We start from the raw sequence: 21,000 nt of genomic DNA on the forward strand, positions 1-21,000 counted from the left end.
CTCCATCTTGGATCCTGCGTGCTCCTGCCAGTAGAGGATTGCTATTGGTCTCTGCTGGCACTCAGGGGCTGTTTAGCACACTGGGCTAAATCACTGACTTTGAAAGCAGACCAAGCAGGCCAGCAGCACGGTTGGATTCCCGTAACAGCCTCCCCGAACAGGCGCCGGAATGTGGCGACTAGGGTCTTTTCACAGTAACTTCACTTGAAGCCTACTCGTGACAATATGCGATTTTCATTTTTCATTTAATTTCAGAGCGGGGTCCGGTTTGCGGATCTCTTTCCTTAACCATGCTAATTATGTATGGAGGTGAGCTCACCAGGTTCCGCCAGAATCCCGCTCAAAATGGCGGCCCAATACTCAGGTCTGGCAGCGGGCTCACTCCCCACACCACAGATCCTGCCCCTCCCCCCCCACTGACCAGTAGGGGCATCCTCCCCCCACTACGGGAATAATGTGTCGCCCCCCACAGCACGTACTTATGAGGGTTACCCGACATCCCCAAACAGACCCCCCCATCAGAACCCCGTCAGAAATGCCCAACAGAGATCAGAGATGCCATCAGAGACTCCCATGAGAGACCACCCCATGAAAGACCACCCCATGAGAGAGACCTCCATCAGAGAAACCTCCATCAGAGAGACCTCCATCAGAGACACCTCCATCAGAGAAACCTCCATCAGAGAGACCTCCATCAGAGAGACCTCCATCAGAGACACTCCATCAGAGACACCTCCATCAGAAACACCTCCATCAGAGACACCTCCATCAGAGACACCTCCATCAGAGACCGCCCCATCAGAGATACCGCCATCAGAGATACCCCCATCAGAGACAACCCCATCAGAGACCACCCCATCAGAGATACCCCAATCAGAGATACCTCCATCAGAGACACCTTCATCAGAGACACCCCCATCAGAGATACCCCCATCAGAGATACCGCCATCAGAGATACCCCCATCAGAGATACCTCCATCAGAGAGACCTCCTTCAGAGACACCTCCATCAGAGACACCTCCATCAGAGATACCGCCATCAGAGACACCTCCATCAGAGACCGCCCCATCAGAGATACCGCCATCAGAGATACCCCCATCAGAGATACCGCCATCAGAACTCCAACAGTTTTCTGCTGAGAAAAAGAGGAAGTGAAAGCACCTAGTTCCTTTTGGTGTGATGAGGACCTGTCAATCGTAGCAAGAGTGTTTATAAACATTGTGGTTAGTATCAAAGCAAGGTCATTGTGATGCTTATCAAGTGTGAGGGGCAAGATAAATAAACAAAGCTCTCCGATGCGTGTCTCTGATGCGTGTCTCTGGAGGGCGTTTCTGATGAGTGGACTGGTGGGTTGACTGATGGGGGTTTCTGGTAGGAAGGTCTGATGGGGGGTCGGTGGGAATGGGGGCAGGTCACCCTCATGCATGCATGCTGTGGGGGGTAACCTGTTAATCTTGTGGTTGGTGGGGGGAATGCCCCTAATTATCATTGAGGGGGGCAGGATTTGAATTGTGGAGGGAAGAGGGACCTTCCAATGGACTTTGGAGGCACCTTTTTTTTTTAATATTACTTTATCTTAGTTACACAGCCAGGGCTCAGAGTGTGGACAGAGGCGAACCCCTAATCCAGCTCTTTGCCTGCTCCTAAAAACAATTCAAATTGAATCCAATTCATGGTCCCCATAAAGGAGACATACCAGATCTGAGCCAAAAGGCTCAATCTACGCTCAATCTTAGCCAAAAGGCCGAGAAGCGATGACTTTGGAGGCACCTTAGTTATGCACTGATCCCCTTGACCCACCTTGGGTTCCACCGCATCAGAGCCACATTTCCACATTTGGGCAAACTTGCACCAAAGCAGCATTTGTTGACGGTCACAGTCTGGTTTTGTATGAGGCAATAGTGGTTCAGAAAGCACAGCGATGGGCTTTATTGTTGTGCTACGTGGAACTTTGTTGTGGGAGACTTTCAAGGCATTGCCTGATATGGGAGAAAAGGTGGATTATGAACCTACAGTGAAAGAGCTTTGAAGAACCATTACGTGGTGATGCCAAATTCCAAAGATGTGTTTTCCATCAAATGAGATGGAAAGAGGAGAAATCAGTAACCCAATGCTTGAGGTAGGCATCACACAGATGCAATTATGTTTTGACAGTGTAAATAACCAAATAGATCAGGGAGTTCAACATTGCAAGTCAGGTAAATTGACGCGTAATCTGCTGGAAAGAGGAAGTGGCATGATGTTAGATGACACTGAGGCAATGCGCCTCAATGACTCCCGTCCAATGGCCCTGATGTCGATTGTAATGAAGTGGTTCGAGAGGTTGGTCATGAGGCATATCAACTCTATACTCCCAGAATGCCCAGATCCACTGCAATACGCATACCACCGCAACCGGTCCACAGCAGACGCCATCTCCCTGGTCCTACACTCATCCCTGGAACATCTCGACAATGACTCCTACATCAGACTCCTATTTATTGACTACAGCTCCGCCTTCAACACCATAATCCCAGCCAAGATCATATCAAAGCTCCAAAACCTCTTGGAATGAGAACTTCCCAATGACTCTTCCCAACTTTTACAGATGTATGATACAAAACATCCTATCTGGCTGCATCACAGCCTGGTATGGCAACTGCTCGGCCCAAGACCGCAAGAAACTTCAGAGAGTCGTGAACACGGCCATCGCACAAATCCGCCTCACATCATTGACTCTATCCACACCTCCCGCTGCCTTGGGACAGCACAGTAAGAAGTCTTAAAACACCAGATTGGGAAAGCGGGCAGTATAATCAAAGACCGCTCCCACACGGCTTACTCACTCGTCCAACTTCTTCCATCGGGCAGCAGATACAGAAGTCTGAGAACACGCACAAATTTAAAAACAGCTTCTTCCCCGCTGTTACAAGCCGCCTAAACGACCCTCTTATGGACTGATCTGATAAATACTAACTCCTGTGTGCTTCACCCGACGCCGGTGTCTATGTATTTACATTGTGTACCTTGTATGACCCTATTACGTATTTTCTTTACATGTACAAATGATCTTTTCACTGTCCCTCGGCACACGTGACAATAAACAAATCCAATACAACTTTGCTTCCAACGCAACTGCTACATTCAAGGGATAGACAATTTCCCTTCATCCCATTTGCACAACAAAAGTTGAGGTTAACCGGGTGGCATAACGGAATCTAGGTATGTGTAAAGGTAAAGATCTAAAGCAGAGATTCAGATGTGACAACTTGGGGACCTATGGAAGTTATGCCTGTTGTCCTGCCAAGGGAAATGTGGGGGAAAAGCCCATTTTGACAAGAAGTGCAGAAGGTGAGTTGACCAGAAAGGTAAGCTGGGCAAACCAGATGAAGGAAAGAGGAATGAAAGTAGCTCATCTGTGAGAAGTGTTGAAGAAGATGCAGAGTGCGAGAACACAATTAAGGTAGATGTTTTCTGACAATGCGAGAAATAATGAGAACGTTCCAGTAATTGTTGGTGGTGTTGAAGTGAACATTATTATAGATTGAGGCAGTGACAGGAATGTCATTGACAGAGCACTATGGGGGGAACTAAAGACAAAGAGAGTCTAGTGTACCTTTCGAAAATGTGTTGAAAAGATCAATCCTTACACGTCTAAACAGTACTTAAACAGTAAATGGCAGAACCCTTACGGGTATTGGAGAGATATGGGTGTACAGGTCCACAGAGTGGCAACGCAGTTGGAGGAGGTAGTCAAGAAGGCATATGGCATGTTTGCCTTGAACAGCTGGGGCACTGAGTATAAAAATTGGCAGGTCACGTTGCAGCTGAACAGAACCTTAGTTAGGCCACATTTGGAATATTGCGTACAATTCTGGGCGCCACACTACCAGAAGGATGTGGATGCTTTAGAGAAGATACAGAAGTGGTTTACCAGGATGTTGTCTGGTATGGAGGGTATTAGCTATGACGATAGGTTGGATGAACTCGGATTGTTTTCCCTGGAACAACGAAGGTTGAGGGGCAACCTGATAGAGGTTTACAAAATTATGCTTGGCATGGATACAGCGATAGTCAGACGCTTTTTCCCGGGGTGGAAAAATCAATTACTAGGGGACAGCAAGTGGAAAAGTTTAGAGAAGATGTGCGAGGCAAGTTTTTTTTATACAGAAGGTGGTGAGTGCCTGGAACTCGCTGCCAGGGGAAGTGGTGGACGCAGATACGATGATTAAGAGGCATCTTGACGAATGCATGAATAGGATTATCTTTTCTGGTTTTCCAGCTGAGTTGTAGGTTGAATACGGACTCCGTTCCTTCTCATTTGTTAATGCTTTTGGCATTACTGTGTGTATGACCTTGGAGTCTCAGCATCACCAACATCATGCATGATGAATAGGATGGAAATAGAGAGAAATGGACCCCGGAAGTCACGTTCTGGCACGGTAGCACCGTGGTTAATGTCATTGTTTTTCAGTGAAATGTCCCTTTTAAAATGTTGACTGTGAAACCAGCCAATGAAATATCAAATTAATTCCATATAGCTCATTGACAGAGGTCAACATACCAAATTCCAGCCTAAATTGTTGGGAAGACAAATTGAACGTGAATAATGATCTAATACAGCAAAGGTCGTTGGTGACGCTAAGACTCCAAGGTCATACACACAGTAATGCCAAAAGCATTAAGAAAATGAGAAGGGACGGAGTCCGTATTCAACCTACAACTCAGCTGGAAAACTAGAAAAGATCATCAATGACATCAGCAACACACTAACCAGCAAGACAACATCAACATCATCATCACCACGCAGTTGGCAGCACGGTGGCACAGTGGTCAGCACTGCTGCCTCACAGGTCCAGGGACCTGGGTTCAATTCCAGCATTGAGTGACTGTGTGGAGTTTGCATGGTCTCCCGCTGTCTGCATGTATATTCCTATCTGCATGGGTTTCCTCCGGGTACTCTGGTTTCTTCCCACGGTCCAAAGATGTGCATGTTAGGTGGATTGGCTATGCTATAAATAGCCCTTCTGTCAAAAGAGGAGCAGGTCAGATGGGATTATGGGGCTACGGCAGGGGAGTGGGCCTAGGTAGCGTGCCTTTTCAGAGGGTGGGTGCAGACTCGATTTGCCGAATGGCCTCCTTCTGCAACGTAGGGAGTTCCATGGTTCAGTGCACCATCAATGTCATCAGCAAACAACACGTTAGTGGCATCCAGGATGACTCCAACAATACCAAAATCAACATTCACAACATTGTCTGTGCAGTGTGCCAATTCATCACTGAGGGCTAGGAGTGTCAAGGGTACAAGTTGGATGCACAACAACCTACCATCTAAGCAACAGCACGATTAATGTTTTGCGATACGTAAATAAGCTATAACAGACTTTAAAGGTGTTTAGTTTAATTATAAAAGTCAATTATTAATCTTCTTTATCTGGCTATAATAAAAGCATTAATGACTGGCGGTTATATTGATAAGAAAGCATTATAAGAAAGCAACTGCTCGGCCCAGGACCGCAAGGAACTTCAGAGAGTCATGAATACTGTACCATCCAGTCCATCACACGAACCTGCCTCCCATCCATGGACTCCATCTACACCTCCCGCTGCCGGGGGAAAGCGGGCAGCATAATCAAGGATCCCTCCCACCCGGCTTACTCACTCTTCCAACTTCTTCCATCGGGCAGGAGATTCAGAAGTCTGAGAACACGCACGAACAGACTCAAAAACAGCTTCTTCCTCACTGTCACCAGACTCCTAAATGACCCTCTTATTGACTGACCTCATTAACACTACACCCTGTATGCTTCAACCGATGCCAATGCTTATGTAGTTACATTGTATATCTTGTGTTGCCCTATTATGTATTCTCATGTATTTTCTTGAATTTTGTTTAATTCCCTTTTCTTCCATGTACTGAATGATCTGTTGAGCTGCTTGCAGAAAAATACTTTTCACTGTACCTCGGTACACGTGACAATAAACAAATCCAATCCAATCCAATATTATTTTTAAAGAAAGGGATATTATATTGTTCATAAAGAGCTCGGAACTAATTATTATGCATATATACATCAGTAGTGCCCGCCACATTCTGTATCAGGCTACCAGTCACACAGAGAGCTGTAAAAAAAATACTATCTTATCCTGCATTTTCAATCCAAAGGTGTGACTATTTTGAGCTGCTAGGAACCAGAAGCCAAAACAAAATGCATAGTAAAAACAAAAAACGCTGGATAAACTCTGCGGGTCTGGCAGCATCTGTGGAGAAACACGGTTAACGTTTAGAGTCCGTACGACCTTTCCGTGTCGGAAAGTGAGTTTATCCGGCATTTCCTATTTTTATTTCAGATTTCCAGCATCCGCAGTATTTGACCTTAAAAGAATATGTGTGTTGTTTTGGTTTTTTTTTTTCGCTCTGGGTATCACAATTGTGTGGGATATTCAACATTGTAATTTTTCAGTATTGCTAATTCCAAAAAAAAACAAATGGTGTGGGGCACAGTCACGTCTTTCCCACAGGCAACTCAAGCATGTTTAAACATATACTTTTAACCTTGAAATAAACTGAAACCAAGACGGTTACAATGCTCTCCAAACACTGGGGCGGGGTCACTGGGCAAGCGTTGCTTTGTTGGAACAGCAAGCTGGTCCTCCAGCTGCGCTGTGGGAGGACTGGATAACAAGAAGGGGAGAAGCTGCCTGGGAGTCGCCTCTTGTCCCTTCCCCACGCGGAGCTCCTCGGCTCCCGCGCTGCACGCCGGGTAAGGGGAGCCGCCATATTTCTTCCGCAGATTCGTCAGAAAGTGAAAAAATATATATTTTTAAATTTGAACACAATGATCAAGCCGCGGTCAACACCCAAATATAGTTAGAATTATAGCCACATGCATTTTTATCTGAACTGATGGATCAGCGGACGCCAGGTGAGAATTGGCGACTGGGCCATTTTCCTTTTCTTGTCTTGTTTTTTTGAAAGGTAAAAGTAGCGCGCGCTGCCAGCTGAGGCCGGGACCGACCGAGAGCTCCCTTCCTGACACACCTTCAAAAAAAAACTTCTCCCGTAATTATGCGAATTGGATGGCGAGTCAGAGACGTGAAAACTCTTAACCATAAAAGTTGGGCCGGTTTGTTGTTTTAAAAAGTCACCGGTACCCCCGTCAACCGCCGGCCGCGGTGTGATTGGCAGCTCGGCCCGGGCGCCGATTGGCCGCAGCCCCGCCAAGGCCCGCCCCCCTCGTGCCTGCTCCTGGGACTGCAGTCAGAGTGTATCCACCTGCAGGAGGGGCAACTATCTCTCTCTGTGTGTGTGTGAGAGAGAGAGAGAGAGAGAGTGAGTGTGTCTGTGAGAGAGAATCAGGAATAAATATCCATCTGCAGGAGGGGCAACTCTGTGTGTGAAAGAGAATAAGGAATAAATATCCATCTGCAGGAGGGGCAACTCTGTGTGTGTGTGTGTGTGTGTGTGTGTGTGAGAGAGAGAGAGAGAGAGTGTGTGTGAGAGAGAGAATCAGGAATAAATATCCAGCTGCAGGAGGGGCAATTGTGTGAGAGAGAATCAGGAATAAATATCCATCTGCAGGAGGGGCAACTGTGTGTGAGAGAGAATCAGGAATAAATATCCATCTGCAGGAGGGGCAACTCTGTGTGTGTGTGTGTGTGTGTGAGAGAGAGTGTGTGAGAGAGAATCAGGAATAAATATCCAGCTGCAGGAGGGGCAACTGTGTGTGTGAGAGAGAATCAGGAATAAATATCCATCTGCAGGAGGGGCAACTGTGTGTGAGAGTGTGTGTGTGTGTCTGTGAGAGAGAATCAGGAATAAATAACCACCTGCAGGAGGGGCAACTGTGTGTGTGTGTGTGTGTGTGTGTGTGTGAGTGAGAGAGAGAATCAGAATAAATGTCCATCTGCAGGAGGGGCAATTGTGTGTTTCTGAAGGGAGAATCAAATAAATATCCATCTGCAGGAGGGGCAACTGTGTGTGTTTGTGTGTGTGAGAGAGAGTATCAGGAATAAATATCCATCTGCAGGAGGGGCGAGTGTGTGTGTGTCTGTGAGAGAGAATCAGGAATAAATAACCACCTGCAGGAGGGGCAACTGTGTGTGTGTGTGAGTGAGAGAGAGAGAGAATCAGAATAAATGTCCATCTGCAGGAGGGGCAATTGTGTGTTTCTGAAGGGAGAATCAAATAAATATCCATCTGCAGGAGGGGCAATTGTGTGTGTGAGAGAGAGTATCAGGAATAAATATCCATCTGCAGGAGGGGCAACTCTGTGAGAGAGAGATAGAGTGTGTGTGTGTGAGAGAATCAGGAATAAATATCCAGTTGCAGGAGGGGCAACTGTGTGTGAGAGAGAATCAGGAATAAATATCCATCTGCAGGAGGGGCAACTGTGTGTGTGAGAGTGTGTGTGTCTGAGAGAGAATCAGGAATACATATCCATCTGCAGGAGGGGCAACTCTGACAGAGAATCAGGAATAAATATCCACATGCAGGAGGGGCAACTGTGTGTGTGTGTGTGTGAGAGAGAGAGAGAGAGAGAGAATCAGAATAAATGTCCATCTGCAGGAGGGGCAATTGTGTGTTTCTGAAGAGAGAATCAGGAATAAATATCCATCTGCAGGAGGGGCAACTGTTGAGAGAATCAGGAATAAATATCCATCTGCAGGAGGGGCAACTGTGTGAGAGAGAGTATCAGGAATAAATATCCATCTGCAGGAGGGGCAACTGTCTGAGAGAGAATCAGGAATAAATATCCATATGCAGGAGGGGCAACTGAGGGAGAGAGAAAGAATATCAGGAATCAATATCCATCTGCAGGAGGGTTAACTGTGTGAGAGAGAGAATATCAGGAATAAATATCCATCTGCAGGAGGGAGTATCGAATAAATATCCATCTGCAGGAGGGAGTATCGAATAAATATCCATCTGCAGGAGGGAGTATCGAATAAATATCCATCTGCAGGAGGAGCAACTATGTGTGTCAGAGAGAGTACAAGGAATAAATATCCATCTGCAGGAGGGGCAATTGTCAGAGAGGGAGAGAGAGAGAATCAGGAATAAATATCCATCTGCAGGAGGGGCACCTGTGAGAGAATCAGGAATAAATATCCACCTGTAGGAGGGGCAACTCTGAGAGTGTGTGTGTGTGTGTCTGTGAGAGAGAACCAGGAATACATATCCATCTGCAGGAGGGGCAACTCTGAGAATCAGGAATAAATAACCACCTGCAGGAGGGGCAACTGTGTGTGTGTGTGTGAGAGAGAGAGAGAATCAGAATAAATGTCCTTCTGCAGGAGGGGCAATTGTGTGTTTCTGAAGAGAGAATCAAATAAATATCCATCTGCAGGAGGGGCAACTCTGTGTGAGAGAGAGAGTGTGTGTGTGTGAGAGAATCAGGAATAAATATCCAGCTGCAGGAGGGGCAACTGTGAGAGAGAATCAGGAATAAATATCCATCTGCAGGAGGGGCAACTGTGTGTGTGTGAGAGTGTGTGTGTGTCTGAGAGAATCAGGAATACATATCCATCTGCAGGAGGGGCAACTCTGACAGAGAATCAGGAATAAATATCCACATGCAGGAGGGGCAACTGTGTGTGTGTGTGTGAGAGAGAGAGAGAATCAGAATAAATGTCCATCTGCAGGAGGGGCAATTGTGTGTTTCGGAAGAGAATCAAATAAATATCCATCTGCAGGAGGGGCAACTGTGTGAGAGAGAATCAGGAATAAATATCCATCTGCAGGAGGGGCAACTGAGGGAGAGAGAAAGAATATCAGGAATCAATATCCATCTGCAGGAGGGGCAACTGTGAGAGAGAGAGAGAGAGAATATCAGGAATAAATATCCATCTGCAGGAGGGGCAACAGAGAGAAAGAGAATATCAGGAATAAATATCCATCTGCAGGAGGGAGTATCGAATAAATATCCATCTGCAGGAGGGAGTATCGAATAAATATCCATCTGCAGGAGGGAGTATCGAATAAATATCCATCTGCAGGAGGGAGTATCGAATAAATATCCATCTGCAGGAGGAGCAACTATGTGTGTCAGAGTATCAGGAATAAATATCCATCTGCAGGAGGGGCAACTGTCAGAGGGAGAGAGAGAGAATCAGGAATAAATATCCATCTGCAGGAGGGGCAACTGTGAGAATCAGGAATAAATATCCACCTGTAGGAGGGGCAACTCTGCGAGAGAGTGTGTGTGTCTGTGAGAGAGAATCAGGAATACATATCCATCTGCAGGAGGGGCAACTCTCTGAGAGAGAGAAGATCAGGAATAAACATCCACCTACAGGAGGGGCAACTCTGAGAATCGAGAATAAATATCCACCTGCAGGAGGGGCAACTGTGTGCGTGTATGTGTGTGTCTGTGAGAGAGAATCAGGAATACATATCCATCTGCAGGAGGGGCAACTCTGTGAGAGAGTGTGTGTGTGAGAGAGAGAATCAGGAATAAATATCAACCTGCAGGAGGGGCAACTGTGTGTGTGTGTGTGTGTGTGTGTGTGTGTGTGTGAGAGAGAGAGAATCAGAATAAATGTCCATCTGCAGGAGGGGCAATTGTGTGTTTCTGAAGAGAGAATCAAATAAATATCCATCTGCAGGAGGGGCAACTGTGTGTGAGAGAGAGAGTATCAGGAATAAATATCCATCTGCAGGAGGGGCAACTCTGTGTGTGTGAGAGAGAGAGAGAGAGAGAGAGAGTGTGTGTGTGAGAGAATCGGGAATAAATATCCAGCTGCAGGAGGGGCAACTGAGAGAGAATATAAGTATTACAAGTCCATCTATTGAGGGAGACAACACCGAGAGCTATCAGGAATAAATAAATATCCATCTGCAGGAGGGGCAACTGAGAATATCAGTGATAAAAATCCATCTATGGAGGGGGACAGCAGTGTGTGAGAGAGAATTAGGAATAAATAAATAACCATCTGAAGGAGAGGGGCAACTGAGGGGATGGGTGTGTATCAGGAATAAATAAATATCCATCTGCAGGAGAGGGGCAACTGAGGGAATGGGTGTGTATCAGGAAAAAATAAATATCCATCTGCAGGAGGGGCAACAGTGCATGTGTGACAGAGGGGTAGCATGGTAGCATAGTGGTTATCACAGTTGCTTCACAGCTCCAGAGTCCCAGCTTCAATTCCCAGCTTGGGTCACTGTGCGGAGTCTGCACGTTATCCCCATGTCTGTGAGTTTCCTCCGGGTGCTCCAGTTTCCTCCCACAGTCCAAAGATATGCAGGTGGATTGGCTATGATAAATTGTCCTTAGTGTCCAATAAGGTTGGGTGGGGTTCCGGGGATAGATTGATGGTGTGGGCTTGGGTAGGGTGCTCTTTCCACGGGCCGGTGCAGACTCGATAGGCTGAATGGCCTCCTTTTGCACTGTAAATTCTATGAGACTAAGAGAGAGAGAATCAGGAATGAATAAATATCCATCTGCAGGAGAGGGCAGCACTGAGCGGGAGCGTCAGGAATAAATATCCATCTGCAGGAGAGGGCAGCACTGAGCGAGAGCATCAGGAATAAATATCCATCTGCAGGAGAGGGGCAACAGTGTGAGAGAGCGAATCAGGAATAAATAAGTATCGATCTGCAGGAGAGGGCAGCACAGAGAGCGTCAGGAATAAATATCCATCTCCAGGAGAGGGCAGCACAGAGAGAGAGCATCAGGAATGAATATCCAACTGCAAGAGAGGAGCAGCACAGAGAGAGCATCAGGAATAAATGTCCATCTCCAAGAGCGGAGCAGCACAGAGAGAGAGAGAGAGAGCATCAGGAATAAATGTCCATCTGCAGGAGAGGGCAGCACTGAGAATCAGGAATAAATATCAATCTGCAGGAGAGGGCAGCACCGAGAGAATCAGGAATAAATATCCATCTGCAGGAGAGGACAGCACAGAGAGAGAGAGAGCGACAGGAATAAATATCCATCTGCAGGAGATGGCAGCACTGAGGGAAAACAGAGCGTCAGGAATAAATATACACCTGCAGGAGCGGAGCAGCACTGAGTGTCAGGAATAAATAATTGAATGCAAAAAACATTACAGCACAGGAGCAGGACCTTTGGCCCCACTAAGCCTGCATTGATCCAGATTCCTTATTTAGGCCTACTATTTGTTGCCCAAATGATCTGTATCCTCCATTCCCCGCCTGTTCATCTGTATATCAAAATACATCTTAAATGTTGCTATCGTGCCTCCTCCACCATCTCCACTGGCTACGAGTTACAAGCCTCCACAGCCTTTGCCTAAAAAACCTTCCCCGCACATCTCCCTTAAACTTTCCCCTTCTCACCTTGAACCTGTGCCCCCCCTTATAATTGAGTCTTCCAGTATGGGAAAAAGCTTCAGTCTATTCACCTGTCAATACCTCTTGTAATTTTGTAGACCTCAATCAGGTCTCCCCTCAGCCTCCATCTTTTCAACGAAAAACAATCCTAGTTTATGCAACCTCTCCTCATAGCTAAAAGTAATTTCTGGTGACCAAAAGACAGTACGATGCATTTAAATTGCATCTCTAGCATTGCCAAATATCCCAATGCTTTCAGGGGTTCGGGGGAATGTTTCTTCTTTTTTCAATTCTTTTCATGTGTGTATTTTGACTGAGTGACAGTGCAGGGGGGATTATATTGTCTCAAATCAGGATGTAGTGTAACTTGGAGGATAACTTGTAGTTATCGGTGTTCTCATGCATCTGCAGCCCTTGTAGATGTTACTGGTCTAGAAGGTGCTGTTAAAGGAACCGTGGCAAGGTGCTGCAGTGCATCTCGTCAATGGTTAACACTGCTGCCACTAACTGGTATGGAGGGTGTAATTATTGGGTGGACAGCTGCTATGTCTTGGATGGTTTTGAATTTCTTAAGTGCTTTTGGAACTGCACCTTTCCTGGCAAGTGAGTCTCCCATCATACTTCTGACTTGTAGATGTTGGACAGGCTTTGCAGAGTTGGAAGATGCGTTACTGGCCTCAGAGTTCCCAGCCCCTGACCTGCTCTTGTAGCCACTGTATGATATGGCTGGTCCAGTTCAGTTTCTGGTCAGTGGTACCCAACCCCCCCCATGATGTTGATAATGGGGGAATAAAGATCGAGCCAGTTCTGTATCTATCTTACCAGCTCACCTCTGATCCCGTGAGACTTCACCTTCTGCACCAGTCTGCTTTGTCAAAGGCTTGCTGAATAAATCAACATATGGCATCTGGGAGGCTTTCAAATGTCAGTTGATAGGAATTCTGGACCGGTATGTTCCTGTGAGGAAGAAGGATAAATATGGCAAATTTTGGGAACCTTGGATAACGAGGGATATTGTGAGCCTCGTCAAAAGGAAGCATTTGTAAGGGCTAGAAGGCTGAGAACAGATGATGCCCGTGAGGAATATAAGGAAAGTAGGAAGGAAGTTAAACAGTCAGGTGGGCTAAGAAGTGCCATGAAAGTTTTATTAGCAAACATGAGTAAGGAACATTCCAAGGCTTTGTATACGTATGTAAAGAGCTAGAGGGCAGCTAGGGAAAGGGCTGGCCCACTCAAGGACATGGGGGGGGGGGGGGGGGGGGTTTGAACCTTTGTGTGGAGCCAGAGGAAATGGGCGAGGTACTAAATGAGTACTTTGCATCAGTATTCACCAAAGAGAAGGACTTGGTGGATGATGAGCCTAAAGAAGGATGTGTAGATAGTCTGTGTCACATTGAGATCAAAAAGGAGGAGGTGTTGGGCATCATGAGAAACATTAAGGTAGATTAGTCCCCAGGGACTGATTGCATCTACTCCAGAATACTGGGGGAGGCAAGGGAGGAAATCCTTGGCAAGAACCTTTGTATCCTCACTGGATACAGGTGAGGTCCCAGAGGACTGGAGAATAGCTAATCTTGCTCCTTTGTTTAAGAAGGGTAGCAAGCATAATACAGGAAATTACAAGCCGGTGAGCCTTGCATCAGTGGTAGGAAAATTATTGGATAGGATTCTTTGAGACAGGATTTGCTCCCATTTGGAAGCAAGTGGACATATTAGCGAGAGGCAGCATGGTTTTCTGAAGGGGAGGTCGTGTCTCGTTAACTTGACCAAGTTTTTCGAGGAAGTGACGAAGGTGATTGATGCAAGTAGGGCAGAGGCTATGGAGGAATAGGGCAGGAGGAGGTTACGGAGATGGAAGTGCAAGGCTATGGAATTAAAGGGCAGGAGGAGGTTACAGAGATGGGAGCAATGAAGGAATTTGAAAATTATGGATATTAAAACTGAGGTATTGCTTGACTGGGAGCCACGGTAAGGACGTGATTTGTCCGAAGGGGTACAGAGTCCTGCAGCGCGTGTTATTAGCCAGGTGTTCCCCACCGTTTGGAGAACCCAGAAACACCCTGCTATCTATCGTCTGTCCTGGTGGATCGGGGGCCTCGGCAGGGAGCTCCCCAACGAGGCCGCACTTTGTTTTCTGCACTGAGGAGCTCCACTTACCAGAACTCCTTTGCAGCGAGCGATCTGGACAGCATCCCGATCACCTCATGCGGTCCCCAAATTCACTATAAGGAGGTCCTTGGGGGGGCCCCCCGGCACCCTCCACACCCTGGCAGTACCAACCTGGCACCCAGATGATACTGCAAGGTTGCCCAGCTGGCACCAGCTGTACCAGGGTGCCACCCTGCTCAGAGGGCATGCACTTTGGGCCTCAAATCCTCTGGGAGATTGCCATGAGTGCCATTACATCTGGTCCCCATTTGTGGAGACCAGTACAGAATGGCACTTGCCCGAGATCTCCAAGGCAAGGGAGTTATATCACACGTCTTGGTTAGATTTTGGGAACACATATTGGAGTGAGACTAGCTGTCTCGCTCTAATGTGTAGATTTGCCACAATGGGTGAGATTTGCATTGCGATGTCTCGCAAGATCGTGTAAGATGTCGCGAGGCGTGGTGAGCCATGCGGATCACAGAAGTGGCATATGAACGGGAAACTTCAAATTAGGGGATTTTCTTTTCAAATCTCCCTACAGGAGGCCATTTGGCCCATTGAGTGTGCACCAACCCTCCAAAAGAGCAACCCCTCCACTCCCAACCTCACATCTTTGGACACTATGAGGCAATTTTATTATGACCAATCCACCTAACCCGCACATCTCTAGACTGGGAAGAAACCAGAGCACCTGGGGGAAACCCACACAGACACGGGAGAATGTGCAAACTCTACACAGATAGTCATCAGATGCTGGAATCGAACCCAGGTCTCTGGTGCGGTGAGGCAGCAGTGAAAATCCACTGTGCCACCATACCACCAGGGATATCCTGCAATTTTTAAATTGATAGTTATTCAGCCAGAATTTCCAGAGAATATATGATTTTATTAATGCTGAGCATTTCTTCTGTAGCTAACTTTTTCTTTTCTACATCCAATTGTCCAGAGCTGGTTTCCATCTTCATGTGCAAACTCTGTAACCTGTACTCCCCACGCCGAAATGAGCTACTAACTCATGCCTCTGAAAAGCATGCAGAGGAAGGCCTGGCTCCAGATGAACTGATTGTCCCATTACGGCCTCTTCCCGGACCTGAAAAGACTGAGAGAAATGAAGAAGGTAGGAGTCTAAAATAATCCTGACTCACTGCACTCACTCTTGATCTACTCCTGAATAATTATTTTTCTTCCTTTGTGTTAACGCAGCGAATTGTAGCTGTGCTAGATCTAGAGCCAGTTTGATTCATCTACAAAACCTATTAGGAGTCCATCGCTGGATTAAGGAACATAAGTAGAGTAAGAATTAATATTGAAAATCTGCCACCAGATGCATCTGGCATGCTTTTTAACCAAAGAATAACAAAATACTGTAAATCTTCATATAATAAATATTGTTCTATAGAAAACCCTTCAGGCAAATTTGCCTTTTGAAAATTCTTCAAATGTTTACTGTTGTGTCAATGCAAGAACTAAAGTTTGAATCCTTTGTAGTGAGTTGACCTACTTGATCAGCTTATTTTAATTGGACAAGTTGCTCAACCTTTTACGATATTATGTGCAATCTTTATTTCCAAGAAATTGCATTGGATCAAATAGTTGGGGAGGGCTGCAGGACAAACAGTACCTTTCAATGCTAATCGTAATTTTCCAAAACTGGGAATTTCCGAGCGGGGGGAAGGAAGAATTGGATAAATATACATTTGGGACGCTGCTTGATGATCAGAATATCAATTATGGTTAATTTCAGCCAAATAATTTGGGTCAATTTTGCCATTCACTTGAAAAACAAATGCCTCTGTGGATGTAGATTTAAAATCACCTCTTGGAATTTTAATTAAACCAAATGAGCTGAAGGTTTTTACCTTATATCTGCTGTTAAGCGGAGATGCATTTCAGACCAAGACTAATCTCAATTAAAACCCCATCCCATCTACCATTTTTATTTGACAATTCTGGGAATTTGAAACTTTTAATGGGTAAATTGGGTTGTTACATTTATGTTATGAAGGAAAATAATATAAATGCAATTAATGTGCGCTGATTGCAATTTCAAATTTCTGTAAACTTATCTGGGGCATTACCAGTGTAGTACCATGCCTTTGTGGTTGCCTCCTCTTTTTTTGCTGACTTTACCTAAGAAATTTCACAAATTAAGAGATGCAGAGGGTGCTAATGATGAACGTTATTGCCTAATAAGGCAGCAGCCTCACACTGACGTCATAATCAGTGCAAATATCCCCCAAAAAAGACCATATTTGGTCTCAAAAACCTGCTATGCAAATGAACTGAACTGACATCACAATGGTGTTGACATTGTGACGAGCAGCTAGCTTGTTTGTAAACCATATAAATATGAGGTGCACCACAAGACAAGTTCAAACCTTGGATCAAGCTCAAACACAGCGATGGGTTGCAAGAAACGGAAAGCACGAAAACGTCCAAAGTGCAAAAAAGCAAGGAAACGGCCAAAATGTAAACGTCGCAAGGTCGCCAAAAAGAAATGTTAATAAGATGGTCAAATAGTAACAAGGCCCAGACAAGAAATATGAACGAGAAACAGAAGTGACTGTTATTGTAGACATCCACTGGCCTGGAAGACAATCTCCCTCATCGCTTAAATTTTTACTGTACCACATCATTGTACAGCAAAATAAAATTCTCAAGTAGCTTGAGTGTTCATGAATTTCAATGTATAGTGTATTTTTCCTTTGACTTGCTTCCGCTCGGTTGGGTTCTGAGTCAGGAACATGCTAAGGTGTCACAGGAGAGGGGGTGGCACACAAAGGATTATGTTAAATGAGATTCTGAAGATTTGTGTGCTCCTGACGTGATACAGAGGTCCTGATGATCTCTGATGGATTGATGCAAATTGGTATGGATGGGCAAGAGGAATGGGTTTGGGGTGGTGGAGAGAGTGAGGGAGACAGAACCTTAAATATTCAAGAACTGGGCAAGGGTGGTCACTAGACAAACCTGCGACTTCCATCCTCCAAGACAAATGGGCATGGTTGACTGTCTCACTTATGCATGTATGAAAGGGGAGATATCCGTCTCTGGTTTCCCAGGTTACCCCTTGGTTGCCCTTTAGGGGTGGTGGGGCAGAGATGCCATCACTAGACGCAAGGCTTTTAGTCTTGCCTGCTTTTAGAGATGGACGGAAACATGTCATGGACATGCACACTAAATGTATCATCTCAGTTTGTTTACTGATGTGTCCCATGATTGATGCAGGCTGCAGACAATCCTGTCTCTCTCAATCTCTCATCCAGATTACGAGATTTAGGGACCCAACACCAATTAGCACACAGCGCAAGATCTTGAGCAGCAAGAGGCAGCAGGGTTATAAGGCCAAAGACTGGCAAACATGGACACTGCTATGCCAACCATAATATGTATAGAACAGTACAGCATAGAACAGGCCCTTCGGCCCTCGATGTTGTGCCGAGCATTGTCCGAAACCAAGATCAAGCTATCCCACTCCCTGTGTGTGCTCCATGTGCCTATCCAATAACCGCTTGAAAGCTCCTAAAGTGTCCGACTCCACTATCACAGCAGGCAGTCCATTCCACACCCTAATCACTCTCTGAGTAAAGAACCTACCTCGGACATTCCTCCTATATCTCCCACCTGAATCTTATAGTTATGTCCCCTTCCTCTTCGTGTTTTTAGTATTTAATGAACTTACAGGAAAGCCTGGTTAAAGTGGCCCATTAAAAAACATTTTTCAAAAAAAAAAGTGTACTCAATTCATTTTTTCCAATTAAGGGGCAATTTAGAGTGGCCAATTCACCTACCCTGCACATCTTTGGGTTGTGGGGGCGAAACCCACGCAAACACGGGGAGAATGTGCAAACTCCACACGGACAGTGACCCAGAGCCGGGATCGAACCTGGGACCTCAGCGCCGTGAGGCAACGGCTAACCCACTGAGCCACCGTGCTGCCTAAAGTGGCCCATTTTAAGCATAACTATTCGTAGAATCATAGAATCCCTGCACTGCAGTGCTTGTCTAGAAATGAGCAAAAGACGATGCTAGAAGACACCCTTGTGTATGTTCCTGTATGTGGTTGCTCACATCTGCGAGCTTCTCTGGTACGAGTTGCAGCTGTAAGGATGCTGGCAGAGTAATGCCGAGCCCATGGCCTGCAATGAGTGAATGTGTGCAGGGTGTCCTTTTCAATATGTCACCAGGACCGTTGACTCCCATGAGGTAATGGCAGGGCAGGTGACTTCATGCCCACTCTGCCACAAAATTTGCAGTAGGAAGGAGATTAGCCTGGGTGATGTGGAATCTGTGTGGGTGGAGCTGCAGAACTCAAATGGGCAAAACAAGTTAGTGGGAGTTGTGTACAAACCACCAAACACTAGTTCTGAGGTTGGGAATGGCACCAAACAGAAAATTAGACACGCGTGCAGTAAGGGTACAGCAGGTATTATGGGTGACTTCAGTCTGCATATTGATTGCGCTAATCAAACTGGCAATGCGATGGAGGAGGATTTCCTGGAATGTATAAGGGATGGTTTTCTCGACCAATATGTCGAGGAACCAACTATAGAGTAGGCCATCTTCGACTGGGTATTGTGCAATGAGAGAGGATTATTTAGCAACGTTGTGGTGCGAGATCCTTTAGGGAAGAGTGATCATAATATGGTAGAATTTTAATTAAGTTGGAGAGTGACACAATTAAGTCTGAGACTAGGGTCCTGAACTTAAAGAAAGCTGACTTTGTATGAGATGTGCATTGGCGAGGATAGGCTGGTAAAGGATACTTATAGAGTTGATGGTGGACAGGCAATGGCAGACATTTAAACAACACATGGATGAACTTCAACAATTGTACATCCCTTTCCGGCTCAAGAGTAAGATGAGGAAGGTGGCATAACCATGGCTAACAAGGGAAATCAGGGATAGTGTTGAAGCCAAAGAGGAGGCATGTAAATTGGCCAGAAAAAACAGCAAGCCTGAGGACAGGGACAAATTCAAAATTCAGCAGAGGCGGTCAAAGGGTTTAATTTGGAAGGGGAAAATAGAATATGAGAGTAAGTCTGCGGGAAACATAAAATCTGACTGCAAAAGCTTCTATAGATATGTGAAGAGAAAAGGACTGGTGAAGGCAAATGTAGGTCCCTTACAATTAGAATCAGGTGAATTCATAATGGGCCACAAAGAGATGGCAGACCAGTTGAACAAATACTTTGAATCATAGAATTTACAGTGCAGAAGGAGGCCATTCGGCCCATCGGGTCTGCACCGGCTCTTGGACAGACCAAGCCCGCACCTCCACCCTGTCCCCATAACCCAGCAATCCCACCCAACACTAAGGGCAATTTTGGACGCTAAGGGCAATTTAGCATGGCCAATACACCTAACCTGCACATCTTTGGACTGTGGGAGGAAACCGGAGCACCCGGAGGAAACCCACGCACACACGGGGAGAACGTGGAGACTCTGCACAGACAGAGACCCCAAGCTGGGAATCGAACCTGGGACCCTGGAGCTGTGAAGCAATTGTGCTAACCTCTATGCTACCGTGCTGCCTTTGGATCTGTCTTCACTAAGGAAGACACAATAACTAGGGGACAGAGTGTCTAGCATTAAGGAGGAACTGAAGGAAATTCTTATTAGTCAGGAAATTGTATTGGGGAAATTGATGGGTTTAAAACCGGATAAGTACCCAGGGCCTGATGCGTTGCATCCCAGAGTACTTAGGGAAGTGCCTCTAGAAATAGTGGACACATTGGTGACCATTTTCCAGCATTCTATAGACTCTGGAAGAGTTCCAAGAATTGGAGGGCAGCTAATGTAACCCCACTTTTTAAAAAGGAGGGAGAGAGAAAACAGGGAATTATAAACCGGTGGTGGGGAAAATGCTGGTGTCAATTATTTAAGATGAAATAAGAGAGCATTTGGAAAGCGGGGACAGGATTGGTCCAAGTCAGTATGGATTCACTAAATCATGCTTGACACACTAAATCATGCTTGACAATGGTTATCACTTGCCTCACAGTGCCAGGGACTTGTATTCCATTCTAGCTTTGAATGACTGTCTAGAGTTTGCACTTTTTTCCCATGTCTGTGTTAGGTTTCTTCCGGGTGCTCTGGTTTCCGCCCACAGTAGAAAGATTTGCTCGCTGTATAAAAAGGAAAAGATTACTGAAGACAAATGTGGGCCCGCTACAAGTGGAGACAGGAGAGTTTATAATGGGAAATGAAGAAATCTAGAACCAGGGGCGAAATTCTCCGACCCCACGCAGGCCAAAAATCGGCGCTGTGCAAATCACCGGGGCAGCCTCTGAAAACAGCTGGCGCCGGCGGGATTTCATTTTTTTTTTAGTTTCCACAAATCCCCGGCCTGGATGGGCCGAAGTCCCGCCGACGAGGCCACGGGTCACGTCGGCGAAAATCACAGTTGCTTTAAAACGGCGTCAACCATTGATGATGGTTGACGCCGTTCCATTGATGATGGTTGACGCTGTTCCATTGATGATGGTTGACGCCGTTCTGTGTCGGGGGTGGGTTGCGGCATCGGGGGGGGGGGGTGGGTTGCGGCATCGGGGGGGGGTGGGTTGCGGCATCGG

At 46.1% G+C, this 21,000-nt stretch overlaps 2 protein-coding genes across 6 annotated transcripts in view; both read left to right on the plus strand.

Moving 5' to 3' along the window:
• The first annotated feature begins 555 nt into the window (after positions 1-555).
• LOC119972124 (vegetative cell wall protein gp1-like) lies at positions 556-1,155 on the plus strand. Its single transcript, XM_038808458.1, has one exon. The coding sequence runs from the start codon at positions 556-558 to the stop codon at positions 1,153-1,155; it is 600 nt and encodes a 199-aa protein (XP_038664386.1).
• Positions 1,156-6,401: 5,246 nt separating this feature from the next.
• LOC119972306 (zinc finger protein ZFAT-like) overlaps positions 6,402-21,000 on the plus strand; it is a 152,295-nt gene continuing 137,696 nt past the window's right edge. For 2 of the 5 annotated variants that reach the window (XM_038808794.1, XM_038808795.1), the window contains exon 1: positions 15,134-15,542. In XM_038808794.1, coding sequence (XP_038664722.1) covers positions 15,305-15,542 — 238 coding nt within the window. In that variant the 5' untranslated portion in view covers positions 15,134-15,304. Of the gene's footprint in view, positions 6,906-6,970; positions 7,043-11,398; positions 11,997-15,133; positions 15,543-21,000 lie in introns of those variants that run through there. The other 3 variants (XM_038808797.1, XM_038808798.1, XM_038808799.1) reach the window with 3 other exon arrangements.

Source organism: Scyliorhinus canicula, chromosome 10 (assembly GCF_902713615.1).
Source record: "Scyliorhinus canicula chromosome 10, sScyCan1.1, whole genome shotgun sequence".
NCBI classification, from domain to species: domain Eukaryota; kingdom Metazoa; phylum Chordata; class Chondrichthyes; order Carcharhiniformes; family Scyliorhinidae; genus Scyliorhinus; species Scyliorhinus canicula.

Bases quoted from the DNA above. Each gene is read 5' to 3' on its own strand.
- LOC119972124 (XM_038808458.1), top strand. From the start codon at position 556: ATGCCATCAGAGACTCCCATGAGAGACCACCCCATGAAAGACCACCCC.